The sequence below is a fragment of the Pan troglodytes genome, chromosome 5 (assembly GCF_028858775.2).
Source record: "Pan troglodytes isolate AG18354 chromosome 5, NHGRI_mPanTro3-v2.0_pri, whole genome shotgun sequence".
NCBI classification, from domain to species: Eukaryota; Metazoa; Chordata; class Mammalia; order Primates; family Hominidae; genus Pan; species Pan troglodytes.
Window position 1 is genome coordinate 30,779,864 of NC_072403.2, and position 17,684 is coordinate 30,797,547.

At 42.1% G+C, this 17,684-nt stretch overlaps 1 protein-coding gene across 15 annotated transcripts in view; it reads right to left on the minus strand.

Moving 5' to 3' along the window:
- RIPOR2 (RHO family interacting cell polarization regulator 2) overlaps positions 1-17,684 on the minus strand; it is a 234,577-nt gene that overhangs the window by 5,276 nt on the left and 211,617 nt on the right. For all 15 annotated transcript variants that reach the window (XM_063812154.1, XM_063812147.1, XM_009450607.5 and 12 more), the window contains 5 exons: positions 17,053-17,214; positions 14,681-14,839; positions 11,801-12,003; positions 5,097-5,180; positions 2,343-2,433 (listed from right to left, as the gene is read on the minus strand). In XM_063812154.1, the coding sequence (XP_063668224.1) occupies positions 2,343-2,433; positions 5,097-5,180; positions 11,801-12,003; positions 14,681-14,839; positions 17,053-17,214 (699 nt within the window). The remainder of the gene's footprint in view (positions 1-2,342; positions 2,434-5,096; positions 5,181-11,800; positions 12,004-14,680; positions 14,840-17,052; positions 17,215-17,684) is intronic.

Consider the following 17,684-nt stretch of genomic DNA (forward strand, 5'->3'; position numbering starts at 1 on the left):
CAGGAGAATTGCTTGAACGAGGGGGCAGAGGTTGCAATGAGACGAGATTGCATCATTGCACTCCAGCCTGGGTAATAGAGCGAGATTCCATGTTTAAGGTAGGCTAGGCTAAGCTATGATGTTCTGTAGGTAAGATGTATTAAGTGCATTTTTGACTTAACAGTATTTTCAACTTACAATGGGTTTATTGGGATGTAACCCCATTGTAAGTCAAGGAGCAGCTGTCCTCAAAATTGAGTAAACTTAAAACTTCAGTTCCTCCATGGTGGCGAAGGTGAACAGCCCAACAGCCATTTAGGATGGCTGCTGTCATACTGGACAGTGCGCATATAGAACAATCCCATCACCATGGAGGGATCTGTTGGACAGCTCTAGGTTAAAATGTCAAAATCATTCCATACTAGTTGGTAAATAGTTGCAGCCCTGAGTCCTTTAAGTGCCCACAATGACCTTCTGCCCTTTGTCATAGGGCATTTTATCAATTCCTATTGAAAATACTATCCTCACTATATTAATTCAGTCATTTGTGTAAGAGAAAAATGTGCCAGTATTTGTGTATTAGGGTCAAAGAAGATTCATAATATTGACTTCAGGGGGTTCTCAAACTTTATATTAGAATCACCTGGGAGGCTTCAAAAAATCCTTAAAAAATCCTGATGCCAAGGAACACTTAGACCAATGAAAGCAGAATCTTTGGGAGTAGATTGTTTAAGCTTCCCTGGCGAATGTGCAGCCAGTGTTGAGCACTGCACACTGGTGGTGTGAGAGGGCCCAGGGCTGATGTGAGCAGTGTGCGTGAAGAGCTAAGGTGAAGCAGGTATGGTGATGGCTTCTGGAGATGCTGCTGTTTGCACAGCTCCAGTGAGGCCCGGGGCACATTCTGTAGGATCAGCTTCCTTAAGTTACACTGGAAATAGAAGCTTCGTTGGCTATGCTTTATAAGCGCCTGGCTTACCGTTATGGTTATTTTAGAATACGAAGGGATAAAGGAGTTTAAACTAATAATACCTTGGTACATTTTTAGAGAATTAAATAATTTCTATGCCTAATACAACCATAAGGAATAACTTTTATTCTTTAAACAAATATATACTGGCTAAGATTTCTGTGGAAGAAATCATATATTCAATAGCAGAATGAAGCCTTGTTAAACCCATAATTGTAAGAAAGAGGGCCTAACAATAAATGGGATTTTCACAGTGATTATAAATGCCATGAAATTCTTCTTCATGTTGTTAAGTTAGTATCACTAAACAAGGGTGGCTTTTTTCTAAGCTGCAGTATTGATTGGATTATGTCTGAGGATTTCTAGGAGCATAGTTTTTATACTTTAAGATTGTGTTGTTGAAGTAAAATTATTTATAATAATTATCTATACTTTTTTCTTTCTTTTTTTTTTTTTTGAGACAGAGTCTTGCTCTGTCACCCAGGCTGGAATACAGTGGCACGATCTCAGCTCACTGCAACCTCCGTTTCCTGGGTTCAAGTGATTCTCCTACCTCAGCCTCCCAAGTAGCTGGGACTACAGGTGCACCCCACCACACCTGGCTAATTTTTGTATTTTTGGTAGATACATGGTTTCATCATGTTGGCCAGGCTGGTCTCGAACTCTTGACCTCAAGTGATCCACTCACCTTGGCCTCCCAAAGTGCTGGGGTTACAGGGGTGAGCCACCAAGCCCAGCTATTTATACTTTTTAATACAGAGTTAAGAAAGGCTTTCCCCACCCTCCCAAGTCCCCAAAAAAGAATAAATGTATAATGCCTGCTAGGCATGAACCTTCATAAAATAAAGTGAAGAGGAAGGATTATCTGGATATTTCAGAATAAAATAAGTACTCCAATTCTTTTCTTAGGTATCAGGGCTCAGATGGGCAGAGGCCACAGGGCAGTCAGAGGTTAACCTGGGAGTCAGGGTGAGGCTGAGATACCTGGGGATTTACAGCATTCCCTGGGATGCATCTCTGGTACCTCACCCAATTTCTGTCCTCCAGGGAGTGTCAACCCCACCTGGCAACACAGCCTGGATTCCTATTGCCTTTGCTTTATGGTTTGACTTCTGTGTTCTTGATTCTAAATAGTACACAGACTGATCAATCCATATAGAAAGTCTCCAGACAATATAGTTCACTCTCAGCATCCAGACAGAACAAGGAGTTGGGGTGAGATGGACACTGATCAGTTCTTCGTACTCTGTGTGTGAGAAGACAGCCTACAGCGGGGAAACTGCTAAACAGGGTACATGAAACTTCTCCTTACTGGAGAAGGGAACATCTAAAAGGGAACATCCCTTAGAGAGTGCCAGAAGCAAACAATCATGTAAACAACAACAATAAAACTCACCCAGAGACAAGAGGGTTTCTGAGGCCACATTTCTGATTTCTTCAGTATCAGATTGACACAATGTCACCAGCATTTTAATGCTTTCAGTAGCCTATGGGGGAAAAATAGGTTAAATCGTGTTTTGATATTTAGGTCTAGAGTTCCACGAGACTTGGCATTTCACAACTGGTGGGAACTTTAGCCTCACTTTGTTGCCCAGGCTGGAGTGCAATGGAGCAATCATAGCTCACTGCAGCCTTGACCTCCTGGGCTCAAGCAATTCTCCTGCCTCAGCCTCCTGAGTAGCCAGGACTGATTTTTAATTTTTAACCTTTAGTACAGATGAGGTCTCACTATGTTGCCCAGGCTAGTCGAATTCTTCTGCCTTGGCCTCCTAACGTGGTGGGATTACAGGTGTAAGCCACTGTGCCCGGCCAGCTGGTAGGAAGGCTAAAAACCACTTTACCTATGGGGTCAAACCTAGCTGAGTGTCTGAAACCCAATATTCCTGGGTGCCACTCCAGATGCACTATATCAGAATTTCCTGGGATGGGGCCCAGAGTTCTTACTTTCAGGAATTCTGATGATCAGCTAAATTCCTCATTCCACAGCACACTCCTGGTCTAGAGGAGTGAAGTGACGAGCTTGCTTTTCCAGAATAGAATCCATTTTCCCTGGTTCTTTCCACTGAATCTCACTGATTCCAAAATGGCTCTAATTTAAAAATTCTTACTATTTAGTTTATATGCTAAAATAGAGGAGGAGGTAAAGGCCATTAATGACAATTCTTCTATTTGTTTGTTCCACAAATATTTATTGAGCACTCCATGAACCAGACTATTCATAAGGCATGAGAGATTCCACAGTGAACCAGACATGGTTCTGGTCCTCAAGAATTTACAGTCTAGTGGATTCAGAGTATGAAAACCCATGCAGATCACTGTATCCTTATGTCTTTATTTACTTTGTCTGTATCACAGACATCCGTCACTGATATATCACTGGATATCAGGAAAGCACCCAAATAGCAATCACTGTGGGCTTTCTATTTGGGCACCTGAAGGTAATTTTTTTTTTTTAACCAAGTAACAAGGCAAAATTTCCTACAGCTGTTTCTTTTTTTTTCTTTGAGACAGAGTCTCATTCAGTCACCCAGACTGGAGTACAGTGGCGTGATCTTGGCTCACTGCAACTTCTGTCTCCTGGGTTCAAGCGATTCCCCTGCCTCAGCCTCCTGAGTAGCTGGGATTACAGGTGTGAGCCACCACGCCTGGCTAATTTTTGTGTTTTCAGTAAGGATGAGGTTTCACCATATTGGCCAGGCTGGTCTCAAACTCCTGACCTCAGGTGATCCACCGGCCTCAGCCTCCCAAAGTGCTGGGATTACAGGCATGAGCCACCATGCCTGGCCCTAGAGCTGTTTTTGATCACAGGCCATTAACTTTTTCTTTTGAGGTATTAGTTCCTTTCTTTATCAGGCCTGCAGGTCCCTGCCTCTTTTCCAAGATTTTAGCAAGTTCTAAGGTGTGGCCTTCTCTCATTCTTTTTTTTTTTTGAGATGGAGTCTCTGTCGCCCAGGTTGGAGTGCAGTGGTGCAATCTTGGCTCGCTGAAACCTCTGTCTCCTGGATTCAAGCGATTCTCCTGCCTCAGCCTCCCAAGTAGCTGGGATTACAGGTGTGTGCCACCATGCCTGGCTAATTTTTTTTGTATTTTTAGTAGAGACGGGGTTTCATCATGTTGACCAGGCTGGTCTCGATCTCCTGACCTCAAGTGATCCGCCCGCCTCAGCCTTCCAAAGTGCTGGGATTACAGGCATGAGCCACTGCACCTGGCCTTCTCTCATTCTTTTCTCAAGACTGATTTGTCTTATTTTTTTGTGATGAAAGTAGGTCAAACATTACATCTTGCCATTGAAAGGGAAACATTCATGTCAGGAGTTCCCATTCGTTTAGTACTTGTTTACATTCTAGCTCTCTCCCTGCTCACGACACCTCCTTATGAAAATCAAAACTGGTTCTCTGCTTAATAAAGAGAGCTTGCAGGGAAGGATCTGGGAATTCAGTGGCATACTGAATTTAGTACTTCTTTTCAAATCTTATTTGTCCTTGCTTTTTGCTGTTCACAATAAAAATGAGTGAAATCACCATACATCTCATCTCCCTTTTAAGATAAGATATACTTTCCTTTTTTCTCTCTCTCTTTTTTTTTTTTTTTTTTTTTGAGACAGAGTCTGGCTCTGCCACCCAGGCTGGAGTACAATGGCACAATCTTGGCTCACTGCACCTCCTGGGTTCAAGCAATTCTCCCTCCTCAGCCTCCTGAGTAGCTGGGATTACAGGCACCTGTCATCATGCCCAGCTAGTTTTTGTATTTCTGTAGAGATGAGGTTTCACCATGTTGGCCAGGTTGATCTCAAACTCCTGACCTCAGGTGATCCACCGGCCTCGGCCTCCCAAAATGCTGGGATTACAGGCATGAGCCACTGTGCCGGCTAATAAGATGTACTTTTCTAATACTGACCTAAAGGCAAACTGGTTCCCTTGGGCTAGTGCAAAACATGATTGCTTTCTGCCACTTATTGACTTTAACCAAACAAAGTCACATGTAATTACTGTTTAAGGGAGAAAAATACTAAAACTAACATACGGTGCAAAGAAGACAAGAAATACTGCTAAAAAAGTACTTTCAAACATGAAAGAAAAGCTGTTATATACACTCAGCTTAGCCTGGCTCCAAGCTGAGCTGCCAGGGGAGCTCCAAGGCTGGGCTTTACCTCAAGGATTTTCAGGGCCAGGCAAGCTGCTTTCTGGAGCTGGAGGTTTGTCTTTGTTAGTGCTTCACAGTAATAGAGCAAGGCCTGAAAGAGAAGGAGGGACCTCATGAAGGCATTTTGGTTTGTTCGTAGTTTAAGAGGTATACCTCATTCTTACTCTCTGAGATAAACTATAGCATATAACCTACACATTTTGCACTACCTTCAGAGCAAGAAAAAAAAAGCCATTGAAATTCATATTAATTAAAAGAGTCGTTTATTCAATAAATTGATCCCTTATGTTCTCCTAGATCTACTATGACTCTAGGAGAACATAAGGGATCAATTTATTGAGTAACATAATGACCATGGGCTTTTATTGGCCACCTAAAGGTAATTTTTTAAACCAAGTAATGAGGAAGGCAAAATTTCTCAGAGCTGTTTTTGATCCCAGATCATTAACTTTTTCTTTTAAGGTGTTAATCCCTTTCTTTATGTCCCATCATAAAGGCCTGCAAGCTCCTGCCCCTTGTCTCATGTGTCATTCCAAGATTTGAAATATTCTCCTAGAGTCCATGACTCTAGGAGAATATAAGGGATCAATTTATTAAATAAAATTGGGAGATAGTTATGGTTCTGGCTTTTAAGGAGCCCTTAGATGTAGTAGAAATGCTAAGACTGTTTAGAAGGAACTGAAGAGAAGAAATGTATTAGGTCCCATAAGAAATCTACAAGGTAAGTCAGTCACTTGGAGAAGAGACATCTTACGGAGTGCCAGGGTAAGTTTCACAAAAATGTTTGAACTGGAATGGAAATGATGGCTTAGATTTCAGTGGGGAAGTTGATTGAAAAAAAGGTATTCAGTCAGAAATAAGGAAGACAGGAGGAGGCAGTACATTCCAGTGAGGAGGGTGGTAATGTCAGTTTGAGATTTGCTGAGTTTGATACATGGCAAATGAATGCTCTGTTTAAAAAATCTCTGCATAAAAGTACATTATCTTTTTTTTTTTTTGAGACAGAATCTCGCTCTGTGGCCCAGGCTGGAGTGCAGTGGTGTGATCTCGGCTCACTGTAACCTCCATCTTCCGGGTTCAAGAGATTCTCCTACCTCAGCCTCCCCAGTAGCAGGATTACAGGTGCCCACCACCACGCCCGGCTAATTTTTTTTTTTTTTTTTTTTAGTGGAGACAGGATTTTACCATATTGGCCAGGCTGGTCTTGAATTCCTGACCTTGTGATCCGCCCACCTCGGCCTCCCAAAGTGTTGGGATTACAGGCGTGAGCTACTGCACCCGGCCAATTGTCTTATTTTTACCAAGCTAATTTCTTCCTAAATGGTTGATAAAATGTGTAGTACTTAACATTAATTCAAATGAATAAGAATCACTATATGTCATATTGGTTCATAGGAAACTTAATTACTCTTGAAGAGAATTGAGGGTGGAAAGAGAGGACTAACTTTTGATTTTGTTGGGCTATATTGTGCATTTCTTGCTATTTGTCTGAATTACTTTTATTTTCTATTTTTATTTATTTATTTATTTTTGGAGATGGAGTTTCACTCTTATTGCCCAGGCTGGAGTGCAATGGCACAAACTTGGCTCACTGCAACCTCCGCCTCCCGGGTTCAAGCGATTCTCCTGCCTCAGCCTCCCTAGTAGCTGGGATTACAGGCGGATGCTATGATGCCCAGCTAATTTTTGTATTTTTAGTAGAGACAGGGTTTCACCACGTTGGCCAGGCTGATCTCAAACTCCTGACCTCGTGATCCGTCCGCCTCGGCCTCCCAGAGTGCTGGGATTACAGGCGTGAGCCACTGCACACGGCCCCTGTTTTCTCAGTTTTATAGGACAATTCCATTTAAAAAAATGGAAAATATAATTTATATACCATAATATTTAGACTACAGCATGTATAATTCAGTGGTTTTTAGTATATTCACAAATCATCCCCATCATCTGATTTCAGAATATTTTCATTACCCCAAAAAGAAATCCTGTACCCATTAGTAGTCATTCCCAAGACCCTTTCTCTCCAGTCGCTGGCAACCACTAATCTACTCTCCATCACTATGGATTTGCCTACTTTGGACATTTCATATAAATGAATTCACACAATATGTAGCCTTCTATGTCTTGCTCTTTCATTTGGCATAATATCTTCAAGGCTCATCTAGGTTGAAGGATGTATTAGGATTGCATTTCTTTTTATGGCCAAAAAATATTCCATTATATGGCTAGACCACATTTTATTTATTCATCAGTTGATGAACCTTCAGATTGTTTCTACTTTTTGGTTATTATGAATAATGCTGCTATGAACATCTGTGTACAAGGTTTTTTTGTGTGGACATATGGTTTAACACTCTTTTTTTTTTTTTTTTTTTTTTTTTGAGAGAGTCTCTCTTGGTAACCCAGGCTGGAGTACAGTGGCACCATCTCAGCTCACTGCAAACTCCGCCTCCCGGGTTCAAGCCATATGCCCACCTCAGCCTCCTGAGTAGCTGGGATTATAGGCGCCTGCCACCACACCCGGCTAATTTTTGTATTTTTAGTACGGATGGGGTTTCACTATGTTGGCCAGGCTGGTCTTGAACTCCTGACCTCAGATGATCTGCCCTCCTCAGCCTCCCAAAGTTCTGGGATTACAGGGGTGAGCCACCACGCCCAGTCAGTTTAACACTCTTTTTTTTTTTTTGAGATGGAGTTTTGCTCTTGTTGCCCAGGCTGGAGTGCAATGGTGCAATCTCGGCTCACTGCAACCTCTGCCTCCCGGGTTCAAGCGATTCTCCTGCCTCAGCCTCCTGAGTAGCTGGGATTACAGGCATGCTCCACCATGCCTGGCTAATTTTTTGTATTTTTAGTAGAGGTGGGGTTTCTCCATGTTGGTCAGGCTGGTCTCAAACTCCCGACCTCAGTTGATTCGCCCGCCTCGGCCTCCCAAGGTGCTGGGATTACAGGCGTGAGCCACAGTGCCCGGCTCTGTGGCTTAACACTCTTAAAGGTTTAACACTCTTAAAGGAAACAAAGATATGCAGTATAGGTTATTACAGCAAGAACAAAAGCAGTAACAGTAACTAGCTCTTTACTAGACCTAAATAGTTAGAGCCTGGGCTTTGGCTTTTGAAAACCTCTCTCTGGCTTGCCTTTTGGCCTCTACTCACTTGAGGGTGAGCAGCCAAAAGGGGAAGAAATAAGCCTCAATCCACAACTGGGCAGCTACACAGGGACTAGCCTCCAGTACAAAAGGAACAAGGTGACTGTCCCTGAAGTGCCACTTGCCATCAACCCCCTCCAAAGCTACCATTTCCAGAGGTGGATATACACCAAGGTCATCTTTAGCATTTCATCCCTATTGAAGCATTGTTATAATGCAAACATGCCCGAGAGGAAGGACAATTTAAGTTGTGATCACCCATTTAAGTCTTGGAATATGTGATTTTGGTAAGGGGTAAACCTATGGTTTGATAGTTAACCTTCAAGGCCCTTGATATGAGTAAAAGAGGGAAATGGCAGGAGTTCAAGGCTGTAGTGAGCTATGATTGCACCACCTGGGTGGTGCATGTCCAGCTTGGGTAACAAAGTAGGGTCCCGCCATTAAAATCCAAAACAAACCTGAGAGACAGAGAAATGGGCAGGGGAAAATAGAGAGGAGTCTTGTGCTGAAGTTCATCTACTTTATAATTTTAACAAGGGCTGGCCCTGGGGGTCAGAAACCAATCGACGGTGTCTGTGCAAAATACTGAGTCATAATTCATTTAGTTTGATTATGTTGGTGGAAATATTTGTCTCCCTCATTTCAGGAACACAAATATTGTAACCACGTGTGTAAATAGATCTGAAAATATCAATTCACTTGTCCCATGAAGAGATGACTAGGTACTTGTTAGGTGCCAAGCTAACACGCTAGGTGATACGGCAAACCTGTCTATGTTAACTTCAGAGATGATAGCTGACCCTGTTAATTTTGGGGTTACTGAATAGGTTGCTCACTTTACGTATTTATTTATTTTTATTTATTTATTTATTTTTTGAGACGGAGTTCTTGCTCTTGTCACCCAGGCTGGAGTGCAATGGTGCAATCTCAGGTCACTGCAACCTTCGCCTCCTGAGTTCAAGCAATTCTCCTGCCTCAGCCTCCCGAGTAGCTGGGACTACAGGTGCCCACCACCACGCCCAGCTAATTTTTTGTATTTTTAGTAGAGATAGAGTTTCACTATATTGGCCAGGCTGGTCTCGAAGTCCTGGCCTCAGGTGATCCACCCACCTCGGCTTCCCAAAGTGTTGGGATTACAGGCGTGAGCCACTGTGCCCGGCCTATTTATTTATTGTTAAATGCCTGTTGAGTCATAAGGTTGCTCACTTTAGTTTGAGTGGTTGCCTAAGAATTGGTGGCTGCTCAGATTCATAACAATTCCAGGAAGCAAACAGAGGGCACATTATAAAGCCAGAAGCCCCTGTCACCATGCAGAGGCCACCAGCATCTCCTCTGACCAGTCCTGGATAATTAAAGAAGCAACCACATCTGAATGCAACAGTATAGTTGGAGGACAGTGGATATTTCCTACTTGTCTAGGTGTGGGGAAAAGCATAAAATAATGAACCAACACACATAACTTTTATTTTGTTTCAATAGCTATGATCCTTGAAGCAAGGTTCCAGGTTTACAGTGACACCAGCTCTCACAGAGGCATTTTTGTGTTGCTTTAGTGCTTTGCATCTAGTTTTAATAACTTAATGTAATAACTTTTGCTATTCCATATAAGAAAATATGGGAAAGGGTTCAGGCTTTGGGAGTCAAACATTTCTAGGTAGTAATCCAAATTCTGTTACTTAACTAGTCTTAGTCAAGTTTAACTCCTTGGAGGCTCAGTTTCCTAATCCATAAAGTGGGATCATAGCATCCACCTTGTTAGAGATAAGACAGCTAAGTGATGCTGCACGGTGCCTGGTGTTTAGGAAGTACACAGTACTTGACAGGTATTATTTCTTGTTTTTCTGACTACTGGAAACTCTTCAAGGGTAAGGACTACTTTTCCTTTATTTCTACAGTGTCCACAAAACCCTCCATATAATACCAGGGACACAGTAGTCACATAATGAAGGTTTAGTCATGAAATATGAATTTGAGGGAATAAACATGAGAGCTGAATTGGAATAACAAGAGAACATTTCACCTGTGGCTAATGCCCTAAAAGTAAAAGATGCATATAGAATAGCCAAAGGAAGGCTATGTCTTACCTGTTGTTATTTCTTTTTTATTTTTTTATTTTCTGAGATGGAGTCTCGCTCTGTCACCCAGCTGGAGTCCAGTGGCGCAATCTCGGCTCACTGCAGCCTCCACCTCCTGGGTTCAAGTGATTCTCCTGCCTCAGCCTCCTGAGTAGCTGGGATTACAAGCATGTGCCACTAGGCCTGGCTAATTTTTGTATTTTTAGTAGAGACAGGGTTTCCCCATGTTGGCCAAGCTGGTCTCAAACTCCTGACCTCAGGTGATCCACCCACCTCGGCCTCCCAAAGTGTTGGGATTACAGGTGTGAGCCACCGCGCCTGGGCCCCTGTTGCTATTTCTAAGGGCACATTTCGAACACTGGCCCCTCAGTGTGACTAAAGAGTATCACAGACCTGCTCCCCATAAACTGCACACTCAGATGCGTATATATCCTGCTACCAGCATGTTCACGATTCTTTAATTTTCCTTCTCTCTTTTTGGTAGGAGGTGAGAGTGGTCAGCCCACAGAACAGCTTTTTGAGCTAATTCCACTGAAAGATCATAACTGTGTAGCAAAGAACTACATAGAGTTCACCCTTTTGGACCAAAATGGCGTTAGAGTGGATTATTTTCTTGTGAGTACACAAACGTTCCATTACATATTAGCTTAGGCAGTGCCTTAGACAAGTTAAACAAACGGAGTTCAACATGGGACCTTTTCAAGGACAAGGAGAGGCCATGTTTAACTTTCTTGAGCTGATCTGGATTTTGAGGAGAGTTAGTTTTTAGAATGACAGTATAAATTGTAAAGGGCTCCCAGGGGACCAATTCCACTTGTATGAGCCAATGTACTTAAACTACAGATTCCTGTTCCATCTGGATGGCTATTGAATTAAAGCTGACGGGGAGATAAATTACCTCTTCCCTGGAAATAAGAGTGATGGCTTTTAAAATAAAAAATATTCCAGCTCTTTCAGCCAATAGTTAGATTACTTGACCCCAAACTGCTCATAAGACATGCCTGTGTGCACACACATATACACACACATATGTTCACCATAATATTTTTAGAGTTGGACACTACACAAATGCCCACCAATACACAGTAAGAAAATAAATTCTAGGATATTCATACACGGACATGCCATTCATCCATAAATATAATGAAGTAGATCAATATGTTCTATCAAGGAAAGAAAATAACCGTGATATATTACATTTAAAAATCCATTATGAAACAGGATAGTGTGATCTCATTCTAAAAATTATGTATGTTAGCATATATATAGATACAATCTGAAAGAAGAGGCAGTATGTTATTAATAGTTTTCTCTGGGGGCTGGACTTAAGGGGTACTTATCTGTATTTCTTTAGTTTTGATTGCTTTATGGAGCACACATTATTAATAAGCAGAAAAAATTATTTTTATAAAAGAATAAATGCTAAAATATTAGTAGTAAATGATAGGAAATTAAACCAGCTTCTGGCTTGATGGCCATGGTTTAGTGTCTTACCTTTTCCCTGAAATGCTGATTTTTGGAGGCTGCTGCCAAGTAAAGCGTCACAGCCTCACTAACTTCGTTGTCCTCTCTGGTTAATAGCAGAGCCAGAGTCCTGAGTACTTCCTGCTGGGCCAGGAGGTTGCTGGGAGCAAGGTCACTCATGGTTTGTAGCAGTTTTTCATCTCTTAGTGATTGCAGAGTCTGAACCATGGAAACTGGAGGGTAAGAAGGAAGGAGATTTCATGTTCTGACATGCTAAAGTAATCAGCTCATTACAAATATAAATAGAACTCAAGTACATAAGAAAGTATAGTATAGTAACTCCAATACATATGAAAAATTAGCATCTGATAAAGGTAGTATTTCAGATTGGTGAGAAAAGGACAGACTATGCAAATAACTACATTACAGTGATGGGCAAAACACATGGGAAAAAGTGAAGGTGGGTTTCTATCTCATAATGGCTACAAAAATAACTTACAGATGAATTAGCCCAATGTAAAAATATACAGAAGAAAATACAAGTAGACATTTTTTACAATCTTCCTAATATATGTATGGCAGACTCAGTTGCTCCTCTTTTAGTCAAACCTGTCTGGCAAAACCCCAATCCTGGGTGAACCCAGTGCAAAAACCAAGTCTGCACTGAGGCAACTGGGCCCCGATGGAGCAACCTATCTATCTATTTATTTATTTATTTAATTTCTCTCTCTCTTTTTTTTTTTTTTGAGACAGAGTCTCTTTCTTGTTGTCCAGGCTGGAGTGCAAATGGTGTGATCTCGGTTCACTGCAACCTCCGCCTCCTAGGTTCAAGTGATTCTCCTTCCTCGGCCTCCCAAGTAGCTGGGATTATAGGCGCATGCCACCACGCCCGGCTAATTGTTGTATTTTTAGTAGAGATGGGGTTTCACCATGTTGGCCAGGCTGGTCTCAAACTCCCGACCTCAAGTGATCCACCCGCCTTGGACTCCCAAAGTGCTAGGATTACAGGTGTAAGCCACCTTGCCTGGCCAGAGCAACCCATTTTGTTGGTTGGAATAGGAAGACAATATATTAAAAAATAAGGTTTTGAGTCCCATTTGGACAAATTAACCATGTTCCATGAATAAAGAGTATACTCTACTCCCTAACCAGAAATCCAGCATGATCAACCATTAGTCACAAAAACACTGGGATGAGAATATGTCTGGTCAGTACAGATGGAAAAATAAAAGCCAAAATTCATGCTCCATGAATAAAGCAACATTCTCTACACAGTAGACAAATTTGTGATTTATTTAGATTTTTTTTTGCTTAATTTCCTATTTTCCTTGCTGTGAATGCTGTATCAATTTCACTGCTTTGTAAATAAACACCCTAGTAAAAAGCCTGAAAGGAAGCATTATGGATTATAACATCTAAATTAACAAATCACAGAAAATAGCCTAAATGCCCAACAATATAATCAAATACATTGAAATGCAGAACTATTAATCTCATAACTAATATAATCTAATACAAATGCTTTCAAAGAATAAGACAGAACATAATATCAAATAAAAAACAGGATCAACACTCTATAAGGCATAATTACAATTTGGAATGTAAAACCCACGTATATTCAACTGAAAAATGCATTCAATTTAAAAAGTAGGAGGAGAGATTGGAATTTCTTTCTTTATACTTCTCTGTTTACATTTTTTTTTTAAATAATGAAGCCTTTTCCCTTTTATAATGAAAGAAAAAAGACACTTAAAATGTTAAAGGTTTTTTTCATTGTCATTCCCCATTGCTGTTAGTAAATGAGTAGGCCTTCTTGGGGACCGTGTAATAAGAGCCTAGAGATGTAAATTGCCACTGATGCAAACTGAGTAATATAAACATTTTCTCAGAAAATGGATTTAGATTGGGACAAATTTAGTATCAATAAATGAAGACTATAATATTATAAAATAAGACTTTGTGGTCCTAAAACAAGGTCTTTCTGCCCATGCTTTCTCTTCCTGGTCCTCTGTGCTGGCGTCTGCCTTGTAAGGGGTTATGCACAGACTCTCTCCCATGCTCCGTGCTGGTACAGTGCTGGGCATCACTATGATGCCACCCAATGTGCTGACTGTGTTGTTGCAGGATTTGATGTTCTGGAGAGAGAAGGGGTAAGCCTGGGCTTGCGCCAGACATGTTGCTGCTGCCTGGTGCTGTGCCAGACTCACTTAGCTCCAAAGAACACACCTCATTCCTCCTGTCCCTTTTAACCTGCATTGGTCAAGGCTCTGTGGATTTATAAAGCACAAACCTGGGAACCAGAAACCAGCCCCTCACTACCTGGCTCCACTCCCAAAGTGGAGTTTTCACTTGATTTAGATTGCTATTTTATTTCCAGTCTCTGAAGGGCCATGTGGAATGGCAAGAACCAGCTTCATTGCTGCATGCCTGCACTGGCAGCTGTTCTTGTTCCCTGGACATGTAGCCCTGGAGTTAGTTTTCCACCTTTTCCTCCTTTCCCTTCCCACCATGTTACCTACCTGCCTTCTTTGAAACCCCATTTCTTCCTATTATTAATGAAAGCTTCACCAAAAAGGGCAATATAAAATAGTATTGCCTGTAGGATTGATCCGACTAATGGCAAATACATTACTGAAGGAAATAAATTACAGTGAAAGCTTAAATCATTTACCAGCTTCCTGTAAATGGTACCTCTCTGCCAGATGATTGAGTTGCTCCTAGTGAATCCCTGGTTCATTAACAAGGGGCTCACTAATGTTAAAAGTCCAAAAGTCACTTAAAAGGCAAATTGCACCTCTACTGTGGACTTGAAAAATAAAAGGCCATCATTGCCAAAAGCCATGATTTAAAAGAGCAGAGATAACGCCAAATTGGGCCACCACTACAATGTGACAAAAGAACATGTCCCACCTTGCCTGGCCAGCTGGCTCAGGTAACTCTCCAGGTCACTGACGCCGTGGCTGGTGAAGTAACTGTAATACTGGAAAACAGTGACGACTTCCGAGGACAGGCTGGAGGAAAGCAGAGGCTCAGCCCGGTCCAGAATTTGGGACACCAGGGTTCGAAACACTATTTGGAAGGGAAAGACACAAAGCAGCTTTAGATAGATGACCATTCATTCATTCATTCATTCAATAATTTTTATTTTTATTTTTATTTTAGAGACAGGGTCTCACTTTGTTGCCCAGGTTGGTCTCAAACTCCTGGGCTCAAGCAGTCCTCCTGCCTCAGTTTCCCAAGTAGATGGAATTGCAGGCATGAACCATCACACCCGGCTCAATAAGTTGTTTATCTTTTATTGTGGTTGAAGATAGAGTGAAGTAGTAAAGTAAGCAGCTGGATGGTTTTGCACATGTGCACACCTGTGTAACTGCCATTTAGATCAAGATATGGAAGACGGCCCGCATTCCATAAGGTTTTCTTGTGCCCCTTCCCAGTCTATAGCTACCCTTCCCTTCCCTTATATATAAAATATATAATGAATAAATATTATATATGTGTGTGTAGGAGAGAGATAAAAAGGAGGAGGAAGAGACAAGTGAGAGAGGAAAAGAGAAGGAAGGAAGGAAAGAAGGAAGGAAGAATGAAGGGAAGAGAAAGAAAGGGAAGGGCACAAATAGGCAACTAACAATCTGACTTCTATCAACATAAATTAGTTTCACCTGTTCTTGAACTTCATGTAAATGGAATTATATAGTATGTACTTTTGGTGTCTTGTTCCTTTTACACAACAAAGTATCTGTGAGAATCATTCAAATTATTGACTATAGCAACAATGTGTTCTTTTTAAAAATTGCCGGCCCAGGGCCAGACACAGTGGCTCACACCTGTAATCCCAGCACTTTGGGAGGCTGAGGGAGGTGAATCACCTGAGGTTAGGAGTTCAAGACCAGCCTGGCAACATGGCGGAACCCTGTTTCTACTAAAAATATAAAAATTAGCTGGTCATGGTGGCGTGTGCCTGTAATCACAGCTACTGGGTGGGGCTGAGGCAGGAGGATCGCTTGAACCTGGGAGGCGAAGGTTGCAGTGAGCTGAGATCGCGCCATTGCACTCCGGCCTGGGCAACAGAGTGAGACTCCATCTCAAAATAAATAAATTAATTAATTTAAAAAAATTGCTGGCCCAGTGTAGTGGCTCACAACTGTAATTCCGGCACTTTGGGAGGCCAAGGGAGGATCGCTTGAGCCCAGGAGTTCAAGACCAGCCTGGGCAAGAGACTGAAACCCTGTCTCTACTAAAAGTACAAAAATTGGCCAGGCATGTTGGCATCTATCTATAGTCCCAGTACAAAAGGGGAAGAGGCAGGAGAATCTCCTGAGCCCAGGAGATTGAGGCTGCAGTGAGCTATTAAAACATCACTGCGTTCCCCCTGGATGACAGGGTGAGACCTTGTCTGTATTTTGTTTTTAAAAATTGCTGTGTAATACTCTATGCTATGAGTATATTACAATTTATCCATTCTCTTGTGGGCATTTAGGTTGTTTCCAATTTTTGGCTCTTGTGAGTAAAGGTGGTAGGAACCTTCATATAAATGTCCTTTCTTGTGAACATAGCACTTTATCTGTCTTTACATATTTAGGAGTGAATGTGCTGGATCCAACGGTAGGGGGTATATTGAGCTTTAGTAGAAACTGCCAAACAGTTTTTCCAAAGTGATCATACCATTTGACACTCTCGTACTGGTGAAATTGTAATGAAAGAAGTATACACATAGAAATAACAATACATAAAAATGTAGTAGCTTTATTATTATTGAGATGGAGTCTCAGTCTGTCACCTGGGCTGGAATGCAGTGGCGTGATCTCAGCTCACTGCAACCTCTGCCTCCCGGGTTCAAGCGATTCTCCTGCCTCAGTCTCCCAAGTAGCTGGGATTACAGGTGTGGGCTACCATGCCCGGCTAATTTTTGTATTTTTAGTAGAGATGGAGTTTTGTCATGTTGGCCAGGCTGGTCTCGAACTCCTGACCTCAGGTGATCCACCTGTCTCAGCCTCCCAAAGTGCTGGGATAACTGACGTGAGCCACTGCGCCTGGCCAAAATGTAGTAGCTTTAAATGTCACTGCTGATATTCTGAATTAAAACAGTTCAACACTTTCTTTTCTTAAATCTGAGTAGATGATGTTTTCCCTGGACAGTACATTTCTTTTTTCAGGGATGTCCTTTTGTGTGTTTCCCATCCACAGGCAAGTGGTAGGAGAATCCCTCTCCCCCGACCCCCACCCCAATGCCCACTCTCACACTGAAGGACAGAAATTCTCTCTCTACTGCTGCCTCGTACCTGGGTCTGCAAGTCCTGGATATTCTTTGTTGACAGTTCTGGCAAAGCTGGCCTCCAGCTGCTTCATCACTCTGTCCGCTGGGCTGTGGTAGACACCAACAGGGCTGCAGCACTTGGTCCAGAATGACAGCAAAGACAGCTTTTTGTGAAATTCTGGTATGGCTGGAAAAGAAGAGCAACCCCCCATCTCGTAACACATTTTATTTTATTTTATTTTATTTTTTTGAGACAGAGTCTTGCTTTGTTACCCAGGCTGGAGTGCAATGGCATGATCTCAGCTCACTGCAACTTCCGCCTCCTGGGTTCAAGTGATTCTCTTGCCTGAGCTTCCCAAGTAGCAGGGATTACAAGCATGCACCACCACACCTGGCTAATTTTTGTATTTTTAGTAGAGATGAGGTATTAACATGTTGGTCAGGCTGGTCTCGAACTCCTGTCCTCAAGCAAACCACCCACTTCGGCCTCTCAAAGTGCTGGGATTATAAGCGTGAACCACCGCGCCTGGCCATAACATTTTAAATGAAGCAGATGAAGACGTGTTGGGGAAAGGGTGTGTATGTGGGGGGTCTTTAGGGACCTTTTTTCTCCCCATAAGACTGTGGTTAGTTTTCACATGGAACTAGCAGATTCCT